Below are 13532 nucleotides of genomic sequence, written 5' to 3'. Positions count from 1 at the left end.
TTTTGTTTTTTCTAAACAGAATGAACTATGCTAATTTTAAGTAAAAAAAAATAATTAAAATAGGCGTTTCAAGAAAAGAAATTGGAAAGAAGACAATATCTGCCTTAAGATCAGAAATAAGCTTAGTGCAAATGGATGAGCTTAATTCTTATTTTCTCATATAAAATATTTTCTAACTACACAGTGAATATATTTTTTACTTTGCAATGAATATTAAGAATAATTAAATTCGTTATCTATAAGAGCAGTTTATAAGGTTATTGAGTAATTTGACAAAACTGTTTAAAAATTTTCACTAACCTTCTCTTTAATATTTTTCACAGTGGAATCGATTTCATAACTAATTTTACAGAGTTCTCTGAATTATTAATGCACTTAGTTCATGGAAATTCGCTCATCTTAGATAAGAAGAAATTTATTTCCCTTCCAGTGGCCTAAGCGAGATTTTCTCATTGTTATCGTTCCTATACTTACCGCTGCGACCGATACTAATCGAGGTCATTATGATAGGAGCGAAGACATCAAGAATTATCGTTCCATTTCCTTCAGCAATTTATGAGCTTGTTCTTGCAGCTCAGAATATCTGATAAAATTTTTTGAAAGTGGGTGTATAATACTTGCGATAAGAATAGAGAAAATCTTCAACTACTACATTTTTAATATAAAATTCTATATTCTTTCCGAAGTTTCTGGTTTGCAGTCATAAATTATGAAGTTTTTTTTAGTAAATTTCAATTATCTGTATTATAAAATATTTTCATAGGACGAGAAACTGCGAAGAAACTGCAAAAAGTAGGGAATGAACCTTTCAAGAAATGAATCCTTTGCAGTTCTATATTAAACATTCTTCTCAATATACAGCACTCTGCATCAAAAAAGTTTTTTTTTATTAATTAATCAAGTGTGAGTACTTATACTAAAAAAGGAGTAATCATAATTAATTAAAATAAAATATTTTTAATTATGAATGTTAAGGTAATAGTTTCAATTTTCTACATTGTGTTCCAGTTCAATTAATTTTGCACGCAATACTTAAATTGATTTTTAATATTTAATTCATTTTTTTATTATGTATAGAACATAGACTATCTTAGAGAGAAGAACTCCAGATATACTATACTTTTTACAATATCTTCTCATGCTGATATGTGCCTTCACATACTCGCACTGTCTTCTAAATATATATTGCCAGGTCAGATTGTTAGCTTGGTTGATGGCGAGCGGATCCTTTACACTTAAAACATTATTGGCCACAAGGATGAATGCGAATGAAAAAAAAATGATAAATTTGCGCGAAAAAGAATTCTTACCCTTCTCTAAGCCAACTGATGTAGCAATGTCCGCTCTACCGGCATTAAATATATATATAAATATCCCTTTTCTAAGCCTATTATGTAAAATATCAATAATTTTTTATACTACAAATATTTCAAAGTATGCGTGAAGAAAGTCAAGCACTCTTAAAGGTGGACAGTATCTTGTGAGCATAAGAAAAAAAAATGCAAAAAGAATTCTTTATCTAGCCTTTTGTTCCTCATCATGAATTCTACTTTAGACGGAAACAATGTATATATTTATTTTTCCTGTTTATTTATTTATTGTTTCATTTATTTACTTATTTTTTCATTTATTTATTTATATTTTTCTCTTTACTTTTATTATTTTTTTATTTTTATTTTATTTTTCTGTTTTCAAAGTTTAAACTGCCTTTTTTTTGGTAAATTTTATTATTTGCTAATTATGTTTCAAATTTTCTCTTACTGTGGAATATTATTTAGGCTCTTCTGCTTCAGCCATTTAAACCTTCTCCATTTTTTTTATGCCTGTTCCTTTATTTTTTGTTCCGGCTTTTATTTTAGCTTATTTTATATATAGTACACACGCATCTGAAAGATTTTTTTGAATAGCTAATCTTCTGATAACACCTAATCATCATGAGAGCACTACAAATATGTAACTTCCATTCACGGTTCAAATTTCAGCGAATACTCAAAATTATACCACAAAAAGAGGAAGAAAACTCCGAGTAATTTGACCACCTGAGGAGAAGAGAAATTACACTTTTTTACATATTAATCCATTGAGGTGTTTTTGTGAGCATGGTTAAATAGTTTTTTAAAGATTCAAGTCATAGTTTGGTTCAACATTTTAATACTTTTTCAGGTTATACAGGGAGATAAATTATCATAGAATCACCTTTCAATTATTATATTCTTCTGTGGAAAATAAGAGAAAAAATGGTATTCTTGTATTTATTAGACTTTTCATTGGCAAGGGTTTTGCCGGAGTGGCCTGGTGGTAAGGTCTCGGCTTCGGAACTGGAAGGTTTTATGTTCGACGCCCGATTCCACCGAAGAACCGTTGTTTTATCGCGTCTGGTGAGCGACTGGTCCGTCAGGGTCAAACGTCCTCCCTCTGGTGTGGTGTGGAAGTTTGGAGAGAGGTTTTTGTTGTCAATTCAGGTGTCGTCCTTGTCATCTGACCACGGTTCAAAATTACGAGAGTCGTCCTAAAATAGACCTATCGTTGCTTTAAAAATGGAAGTTAACATAATTACACAAAGAAAATATTATCTTTTTCTTTCCAATTTGAACTTTCAAAAGGAGTTTTTTTCTAAAGTTTCGAACTTTAATTATAATCTCTTTATTTTCATATTAGTTTATGGTGTGAAATGTTTGAAGGCATTATACAAGATTTAAAGCAAATTAATATAAGCAATTTCGTATTAGAGTTAATTGAGAAGAAATCCAACGCATCTATTCTACAAAAAAAAAAAAAAACTTATAACAATATATTTTTATCTTATTTGCATGTATCTCATTTTATATACCATATATTTAACTTTATTTTTCGCTACCTATAAATAATAAGATAAAGAAGACCAATTAAAAATGTTATTACATGCAAAATGATACAAATTGACCATACGTCTTTGATCACACTCCCTTGGATCTTGAATCATTATGCTGTCTGTAATAATGATAGTCTTGATTCCAGATTTAATAAGAAGATAAGAAAAACATTTAATATTTACAAACAATCTTTCAGGTTTTTAAGACTTGATTCAACATTGAGAGGGGTGAAGACTGTTGCTCTTGCAAACTTGTTGATTCAGGTTTTCTCTTAAATAATTTTATAGCGCGCCATGCTCAATTATCCGTCGAACAGGATGTGTTTGTGATTCATGATTTTAAAAAGTAAGTTTTAATTCTAGCACTTTGTAATCTTTACATGCAGACAAAATGTATGTTTACTTACAAAACTATATTGCACAGATTGAAATATAGGAAAAAACATCAAACAGTTTGGAAATTCGTAAATAAAAAATATATAAATCTATAAAAATTTTATATTTTATAAAGAAGCAATTTCATAGATGTTCTTATAAGCAGGACATGAAAGGTTTCAACTAAGTATTTTAATATTACTACATGTTTCTTTACCTGGAATCGTGAAAATTTCCAATCAATCGTAAAGGATTAGATGGGAGGTATACAAATTTTAGCGCTTTTTTTTTAAAGTATAAAGTCAATTATATGTTAGCGATAAATATTTGCTCATTTGATAGAAGAGGGATCCCAGATCGATGTAAAGATCATTGATTCAAAGTACATTATGCTCAAGATACAATAGTCTCCTCCATAAATAAAAAACCAACCGATTTTTTTTTCAAAAAATATTAAAGACAGAGTATTCGTAACTTCCTTTTTTCCGATCGGGTTTTAACAAAAATTAAAGACGAGGCAGATACATGTTGTAATATTTTAAAAAGTTTTCTTTAGCGAATTGGATATTTATAATTTGTCTAATGAATAAAGCAGATACAAGAATTCTCACAATAGATCAGTCATAATTTTTATTCATTTCATAACTTTAATAATTGCACAATATCTGATCAATTTTTATGTGCTTTGTGGTTTTTTTAAAGAAATTTTTGGAGCAATCGTAAATTGCTTAGTTAACGAGAGTGAGTTTCATCTTTGAAGTATTAGGATGGAAAAAAATATTTTTTTAAAAAAGAACAGAATCATTACACTAAATGAGATTTAAAATTGTTTTTTAAATGGGAACATATAAAATTGAAAAAAGTACTAAATCATTGTTTTAAATTAGATAAATTTATGTTACCATTTGGAGGTATTATAAAAGCGTTAAAAAGTGCTTTTGGTCTTTTTTTGATCTGAGTGGCATGTTATTCTGTCATCATTCCATTACCGTTCTTATAGGCATTCTGCTATTTGCATTTTAAGCTATTTAATCGAGGTAAGTATAAAAATGCTAGAAGTTTTATGGATTCAAAGCACTTTCTAAAGTATTCTATTAGCTTTTTTGATAAATTCATACTTTTATAAATATTTTTTTCATTTATAATTAATTTATTATTGTGAGGTTTAAATATTTAATTTGGGACATTCTTTACATTTATCAACATTAAATTTTAAATAATTTTTTCACATACATATTTCTGTGATCAATATTCACATGAAAAAACGCCAATTTTTTTTTTTGAATTCAAATAATTTTTATATGCATTGAAAAAAAAATTATTTTAAACGGTGTCTAACTTTTTAGCATAATCCAAAAAAAAAAAAAAAAAAAATGCAATGAAGTGAAGTGATGATTCAGAATTAAACTATGAAAGAATGATGGGTAAACTCATGTTGTTTCATTGTTTTCAAATTTGCCTTTGTTTTGGTTTTTATAGGTTTTGAATTTTTTTCTTTTTTAAAATTTTAAATACCAATTGTAAATATATGTATATTATAAAATAAAATTGTAGTACTGCCTCTTTGTTTCAACTCATATTTTCTTTAAAATATTTTATCCATTCATTTTAAAGGAACCATTCTCTCCTGACAACCAATATTTGCAATATTAAAACTATTTTTATTTGTCTGTCACCAATACAAGATAAAACAACATCATGGCAAGCAGTTCTATAGTCATAATCAGTTAAAAATCTGTTAATAATTATTGAATTCAAACATAATTTTAAGTGCATTGTCTATTTATCGTATTCTTGATAAATCTTTGAAGTTCCTTAAAACAGTAAGAATCTGATATTCTGGTAAGTGTGTACTTTAAGATATTATTTAGTTATTTAGAATTTCGAACATATAAAAACATACAATGCATATGTAAGATATGATAAAAGATGTGAGATTATAATACAACAGCAAAGTTGTAATTGTAAGGGAATTACAAAAACTAAACAATTCGAAATAAAATTTTCAATTAGTTGGTTTTTTTTACATAAATGAATAAGGAATACTTCTATACATTCACTTAAAATACTTCACCTTTATTTTAAAAGTTGCCTGTGGTTTGACATTGGTTATTTAAGAATGATTTTTTCAGAATCTTTAAAGAGTATTCTTTTTTTTTCTCGGTACATTTGTACAGCTAATTTAAATCTTTCCAATAAATAATTTTGATATAATTTTTGTATGAATCGACTGTCTAAAATTGCGTAAAAGAGCTGAAATGGAGGTTATTAAATCGTATTAGAAATTGAAAAACCCTTAAATTCTTCTATATTTGTCTTATACAATAGAATAGAAAAGCGCCATTTTGTTTTAAACAATGCTCCTCGAATAGAAGAGATCTAAGAGAAATATGCGAACTTGAAATGTTATCATACTTTTCTAAAGGAAGTATTTGGAAGATATTCTGTGTGTTCCAAATAATGAAAATTCTTCCCTTTTCTAAAACTTCCAATTAGCACAATAGAATAGAAAATCAAAGATCTTTCTAAAATCAAGGCCATGGAGTTGAAAAAGTTTAAAGTGTGCTTGTTTCTCATAACTCGATATGTTTAGGCATTTTTAGAAATTACAAATATGCCAAACGAATTTTCTATTCAGTTGTTATTATATATTTCCTATGGAATGATTTGAGATTGTTAATATTCCGCTTACTATAAGTCATTTCTAAATCCAAATCTACTGATGAGATGCTGTGATCAGTCTTCACATTTTCTCACTGGATACTAATCAAGATTTTTATTTAATTTATCGCCATTTGTGAAGGTTACAAATTAATGGCAGAAAGACTAAACCTTTTAAGCAAATAAATACTTGTATCAAATGGTATTATGAATAAGTAATTGTATCTACTCGGATTCTTTTATTATTTTCAAACATTTTCGTCAACAATAAATAATTGTTTAAAGAAAATTATTATCAGTAATGAATTGCATCGAATAAGTTATTTTCGAATCCTCTGCTGACAATAAAAAAACTGTTTCAAAATAAACATTATTATATAAGTTGTATCTAGTGTTCGACAGTTGTTATTTTCAAAACTACTTTTGAAAATAACTAATATTTCAAGAAACTATTACAAATAATGGATTGAAACTAATGCAAATCTTTGTTGTGTTTTACCGTGATATTTTTTTGGTTCAAGGTGAAATTTATAAAAGAAAATCGGTTGTCAGTCGATAAAGACCTGAAATATCTTCACGTTTAACTATGGAAGGCTTACTAAATGAAAATTCTGCAGAGGAAGATTGGAAATAAAAATTATTATACATGATTTGATATCATTTTATTTTATCTATATTTAACATTTTATCTTACTTAGGATACAATACAAATTGAAATCTTTCAAATATTTCTTTCGAAACCAGGCACTTTTTCAAACCTGCTTTTAGTTATCCTAGTAATATAATAATAAAATTCCATCTGTAGCAGTAATAAGTCGAACATCCATAGCAGAGAATTTTTGCTTTCAGTATTTATTTATTTGAATTAGTCACTATAGTGTAAATCTCTAAAAAATTGATTTGATTTTTTACATTCTCTACAATATGATATTGTAAAAAGCGTCATTTCTGTATGAAGTTTCAATATTGTTAAAATCGATAATGATTGCAAAAAATAGTTTTGGTTGGTTGGAATTACCATCACTTTTTGATTAAAAATTTTGCATTAAAGTATGCTCTTAAAATTGTTTAGAGAATTTCATAATTTGATAATTACCGTACTAATAAAAGATTAATTATCAATATAATACGTATACTATTTTGAATATCTTCTAAAATAAAATTGGCTGAAATAGTCCATACTTGGGTCAGTTAATTTTAGTTTTCATATATGTATAAAGATTTATTTACTCGACATTCATTATGCAATTTTGAAAAATATTACATTCTCATAAATAAATAGCAGACTCTCAAAGTTAATTCAAATATGGTGGGAAATACGGCCCCCAAATCAACTGGGATTGAAAAGATAAATTAAAGTGTGAATTGTTTCTCAGAAAATCTGAAGAATAAATCGGTATGTGATATCTGGTATAATTACCTTCTGCCTTTATTATTCACCTGCTTGAATAGTAAAGAGCAGGTAATACTTCACACTCTACTGAGTTCTCTGTTTTTAATCAAGAAATAGCATTTTGCATTAAATCAGTTTGACTCAAATTTTCATCCTTAGCTTGTAATTTAGAGATCTCGAGGTAAAAAGGGCTAAATCAAGAATTATACATGTTTTTGTCGACAAAATTACCTTTCTTAGCTCTAAATAGCAATTTTATCACCTTTAATAGCACCTTAAGTTTTATCTTACTAAATTAAACCATAAAAATTGTCAAATTATATCTTCAAAATTCCTAAATGAAGCAAAAATTTTAAAAAAATTCGGTCTCACCTATTTTAAGAAAATTTTTGTAACTTTATGATAATCAAATTTACACATTCTCAGTTCATTGAAAATGATGTTCTAGCCCGTTTAGAGAAATGTCATCGTTTAAAGGGACGAATATCAAAGCAGAGAAGAACATTTCGAGAAATGAATCGAAACAAATAGGACACCAATAAAATGATTTTATTCACTGAATGATAACATAATATTGTACATGAAATGAACAGATTTCAAATGCATAAGGTCCAACTTCTGAGCAAAATAGGAGGACTCATTAATAATTTAATCGGAGAGTTAGTTGGCACGAACGCAGGAAATAAAGTCTTTGAAAGTGAGAAGATGATCTGCTCTCTTTCCTGAAAGGCAACGTCATGAAAATAATTAAATATAACGCACTAACATACATAAAATACATGCACGTTACAAAAATCTAAATATTCTAACATATAATCTAAATATAACTTATTAATACACACGTAACAATAATAGCTACTCGAAATCATATATGGCTTTATCTGACAGCGAGAAAACTATTATACTTGGAAGAAGGATTCAATATAATAATCTGTTTAGGAATCCGTGTTAAATACGGATGTTTTATAGAAAAACCATATTGGTGAACTATTTTTGAACAAGAAATGTTGAAAAAATCTGAAAATTATCCAATAATATTAATGGACATCTCAACGTCCTTCACTTTTTCAGTATAAATATATATGTCACCACGAAAGGACATCAGGTGATGTACATAAAAAAGTCAGGTAATATGCAGATTATCTATACATTATACAGATTAAATAGGCTTCTCGATTCAAGCGCAAAAAGTTGTTCCATTTCTTACATTAATAATCTGCAAATTACTTAATAGTTACTCATTAAAGTGATGGCATATTCTTTAAATCAATATTAATAAAATTTTTGTATACTTAAAAAAATCCATCCAAAATCAATTATACTTGGACGTGATTCTTAATTTTATAAAATGTCTGTAGTCATTTGATCATTTTGTGTCTACCAACGTGGCCAATTTACCAATGAGAAAGGGAAGGAGAAGGTTAAGGGAGACGTTTCTGTCAGTATTTATTTCTGTGTATGTCATACAAAACCTGAAAGTAACTTACAAAATCTATGACACATCGATTGTTTATACTGCGCATCTGCAATCACAAAGAAAAATTATCCATATTTACTCAGCTGATTATGGAATAAATGATTCCGCATTTAAGAGTTCTAGTGGAAGCTTTTAATATAATTTAGATATAACTATATAATTATAATTCAATTATTGAATTTAATGAAAAAAGTATTCTTAATAATCGCACAATGAAAAATACCTTAATGTTAAAATCAGATTCAATTAATTTTTATTTTTATTTCATAAGGAATCACTCACATGTCTAGCTACAAAATAATAATGTTGAAATGGACTAGCCTTTTCCGATGATTTAAGATTCCAAAGGTGAGGACGGGTGCTGTTTAAAAGCATCCCTTTTCGAACGCAAGACATCCTCATACATGTAGTTTTGTCTTCCGGCCTGAACTTCACTGTCGTTCAGATCCAACAACTGCGAAACAAAATGTCCAAAAATATAACATTCTAAAAATTTCGTATAAATATTTTTCATTTATAAGCAATATAAATAAAAAAAATGTTAGCAATTACTCCCCATCTGAAAATTAGTAGTTATCAAAAAATATATTGAATTACTTTCAGTAATAAAAGGGTATATATAATGCGAAACAGAAAGGTGCATGTATCTAATGTATAATATTTTGTGAAAAAGCTGTGAGCTAAAATTAAATGAAATTCTTTAAAGCTACAAACCTCCTCAACATTGGCTTTAACTTTAATATATTTAAAATGTCCTAGGATCGCAAATATCAATCATATATAGTTGAGCCTGAGGAATTCTATGTCCTATACTTAAATCCGACTGAAAATTCGTCTTGTATGTGGGTTTAACACACGTTAAATCTAATTTCGTTGATCAAACATCACTCCGTTGAGACGAGGGGGAACTTGGTCGTCCTCATCATCCGATGAGGATTCTCTCAAAATAACTCTTCTGTTGCTTTAAAACCAGACTTTGATGCCACTGAACTGAACTAAATTCGAAGTTTTCGCATAGCAAATACATACTTTGACTATTCAGACAGAAAATTTCTTTCTTTTATTTTTTTTAAAACATCGCAAAAAGGGTATTTGGGAAAATTTGGTGAGATGAATTGTAAATTTTAAAGTTTAATTGGGAATGAATGTGATATTTTAATTATAGCAACATAAGATAACTTAGAGATTTAAATTATATGCCGCAATATATCACAGGAACATAATTTATTTTTCAATTTACGTTCTCCAGTTTCTTTTAAAGTTATGATAAAGTGTGTTGCCAAAAAAAAAAAGGGGAAAATTTCAATTTCTTTAATTATTGCGCCTATAATTGCGATCATAAATTTTCAATAAATAAGGTGAGAAATTAAGGACAGACAATCTGGTTTGTATGGAAATGGATATAAAGGAATTTAAAATAATAAATTTTTATAGGAATCCCATAATAAAGAAGAATTAATAAATAAAACGTCCCTCTTTCACTGAATGGCAAATAACAGTGTTTCATACTTATGCGTTTCATAATTTCCAGACATATTAAAAGGCAAATTTCTTATAATTTGAAATATTTATTCACATATCAGAGAACTGCTTCATCAAATCATTAAATATACCATAAATCATTAAAGTACCACAAATAAATATAGCTTCACATCTGTAAGAATTTTTTTCTTTTTGAATTTCTGCAGCAATAGTGCCACCGGTAATTATGCAATAATCCCCAGTTAATTACATCTAATGTAACATCTATTTTACAAATCATGACTCACCGCTCTGAGTACTTCTTTGATGTGCTCGTACCGGCTGTTGTCAGACCGAGTTGGCAAATATCGACCCTCCGTGCTCCAGAGGCAGCTGACCAAAACAAGGACCACAAGGAGACACACAGCGCTTTGTTTCATACCTAAATAAAGGAAAATAATATAAATCCCCACAAAAAATGAATTCTTGCATTCTTGTTCAACTCTTTTATTCCCTTTTCAATACATGAGAGAATTTCCTTTACAATAGAGAGATAAGAAATATTGCAATATTCTGTTTTCAAACTTAAAGTATATTCTAGAATTTTTGCTTTTTGATTTCGTGCATTAATTTTTTTAAAAACTAATGTGCATTCGTAATTATTAAATTATAGTTGACCCTTTTATTCTTCAGAAATTTATAAAGTTTTGAAAATTCTACACACTATATTGTACAAAAAGTTCACATATATTGGAATAGACAAACTAACTGAGTGGAAACATTTGTCAGAAATTTGACAATTGTCTATGAATGAGTTGCGCCCTCTCCTTATTAAATTTAAATCAATAATATTAATATAATTCTTTTATTAATTAAATCTTATATCAGTTATATTAATTTAATTCTTTAGCATTTGCGCCAAACAATAATTACATTACAAATATTTCCAAAGCTGAGAATGCGTTTTGTATCGGAAATTTGTAGAAGCAAACGTAAGAATGTTCAAAAGAATTCTACAAATAATTTCTTTGACTTAAGAGATGCGCATTAACAAACACACCAGCAGACGATAAAGCAATAAAGAGTTTCTGCAGTTTCCAAATTTGATATTATATATATCTATACTTATAATAAAGCTCAATGTGTGTGTGTGTGTGTGTGTGTGTGTGTTGGCGCTCTACAGGCCAGGTCATTTGACATAAAGCTACCAAATTTGGTACATGTATACCTTAGAGGTCGGGAATGTGCACCTGGGGTCCCTTTTTTTGAAATTTTAATTAGAATTTTAATTATTAATTAAAAACTAACTTTCCCGCCAAAAAAATCTTCTATTTTCCCCACCGCCAACTTTTTCGCCAAAATAATCTTCCATTTTCCCCAACGCCAAATGATTTAGGCTTTAGTTCTTTTTTTCTCCCAACAGTAATGAGGCTAGGGTTAAGATTTTTCGGCGGATTATTTCAAACGATTCTGTTTATTTTCTTAATGTTTTATGCATTTAAAATTAAACATTGTTAATGAATCAATGTTTCAGATTCATTCTGAAGTACTTTTGAATTAAAATTACACAGAATAAAGGAAATTAAAAAGGTCTAATCTGCATAGCGTTACCCCAACTGGCGTAGAAAAATTCACGCATTTGCGTTACCGTAAAAGGCGAAAAAATTCACGCATGCGCTCTGTGTTCTGATTGTTGGCATGGCAACCATTATCAACGGACGATTTAAATTACTTTTAGGTTAGTTGTATGCTTTTGTAAGTAAATTGTATTTATGTTAGTTATATATTTTTTGTATATGCTTATAGTTTTAAGTACATCGTTTTTTAAGTAGTTTTTTTTAACCTGTTTACAATGATTTAAATTATTTTTAGGTTAGTTGCATGCTTTTGTAATTAAATTGTATTTATGTTAGTTATATATATTTTTTATATATGCTTATAGTTTTAAGTACGTCATTTTTTAAGTAGTTTTTTTTAACCTGTTTTCAATGATTTAAATTATCTTTAGGTTAGTTGCATGCTTTTGTAATTAAATTGTATTTATGTTAGTTATATATATTTTTTATATATGCTTATAGTTTTAAGTACATCGTTTTTTAAGTAGTTTTTTTAGACCTGTTTTCGACCGATTATTTTAAACGATTCATTTTATTTTCTCAGTGTTTGATGCATTTAAAATGAAACATTGTTAATGAATCGATCCATTCATGATGAATCTGAGAAAATTTTGTTGACAAATTCTTGAGATATTACATAAATTAAGAAAGATATTCTTTAGTGCCCATAAAGTTTAAACGCTCAGTGACTCTATTATCAGTAATCATATTATTAAAAAAAATGCTTTGTTTCAGTAAAAAAATATTATTATATTAATTGCAGATTAATCCTTTACACTTTAATTTAAAGCATAAATTCTACGAGGGGTAACAGAAAATGAGAGAGATACATATCACGTTATGACTGAAGGTCTTTATAATATTATGAGTGAATTATTTGACTATCAAAATTTGAAGTTTTAAAATATTTTGCTGAAGAATCTATTAAAGTTGGAATTGCATAAAATATTTAATTATTAAAATTTTAACGAACATTAATATTGGCGAACCGGCTGGTCGCCAAAGGCGGCTAGTACTTATAATAAAGCTCAATGTGTGTGTGTGTGTGTGTGTGTGTGTGTGTGTGTGTGTGTGTGTGTGTGTGTGTGTTGGCGCTCTACAGGCCTGACCGTTTGACATACAGCTACCAAATTTGGTACATGTATACCTTGGAGGTTGGGAATGTGCACCTGGGGTTTCTTTTTTCGAATTTTTAATTAGAATTTTAATTATTAATTAAAAACTAACTTTCCCGCCAAAAAAATCTTCCATTTTCCCCACCGCCAACTTTTCCGCCAAAAAAATCTTTCATTATCCCCAGCGCCAAACGAGAAGTCTTCAGTTTTTTTTTCTCCCAACAGTAATGAGGCTAGGGTTAAAATTTTTCGGCGGATTATTTCAATCGGTTCTGTTTATTTTCTTAATGTTTGATGCGTTTAAAATTAAACATTGTTAATGAATCAATCTTTCAGATTCATTCTGAAGTACTTTTGAATTAAAATAAAACAAAATAAAGGAAATTAAAAATTTCTAATCCGCATAGCGTTACCCCAACTGGCGTAGAAAAAATCAAGTATTTGCGTTACGTAACCGGCGAAGAAAATTCATGCATGCGCATTCTGTTCTGATCGTTGCCATGACAACGTTATCAATGGATGATTTAAATTATTTTTGGGTTAGTTGCATGCTTTTGTAAGTAAATTGTATTTATGTTAGTTA

At 28.3% G+C, this 13532-nt stretch overlaps 2 protein-coding genes across 4 annotated transcripts in view; one reads left to right on the top strand and one right to left on the bottom strand.

The window, feature by feature from the left end:
* Positions 1–4246: 4246 nt before the first annotated feature.
* The window catches only part of LOC129969415 (dual specificity protein phosphatase 19-like), a 113152-nt gene continuing 103866 nt past the window's right edge, over positions 4247–13532 (top strand). The window contains exon 1 of the mRNA XM_056083980.1: positions 4247–4263. The gene's annotated coding sequence lies outside the window, so the exon portion shown is untranslated. The remainder of the gene's footprint in view (positions 4264–13532) is intronic.
* Positions 7809–13532, bottom strand: part of LOC129969416 (uncharacterized) — a 147659-nt gene continuing 141935 nt past the window's right edge. For 2 of the 3 annotated variants that reach the window (XM_056083981.1, XM_056083982.1), the window contains exons 2-4: positions 10527–10660; positions 9079–9211; positions 7809–8002 (exon numbers count right to left, since the gene is read on the bottom strand). In XM_056083981.1, coding sequence (XP_055939956.1) covers positions 9092–9211; positions 10527–10660 — 254 coding nt within the window. In that variant the 3' untranslated portion in view covers positions 7809–8002; positions 9079–9091. Of the gene's footprint in view, positions 8003–9039; positions 9212–10526; positions 10661–13532 lie in introns of all 3 variants that reach the window. The other variant, XR_008784508.1, reaches the window with a different exon arrangement.

This window comes from Argiope bruennichi, chromosome 5 (genome assembly GCF_947563725.1).
Source record: "Argiope bruennichi chromosome 5, qqArgBrue1.1, whole genome shotgun sequence".
Taxonomy (NCBI): Eukaryota; Metazoa; Arthropoda; class Arachnida; order Araneae; family Araneidae; genus Argiope; species Argiope bruennichi.
This window is presented reverse-complemented; position numbering and strand designations above follow the sequence as displayed.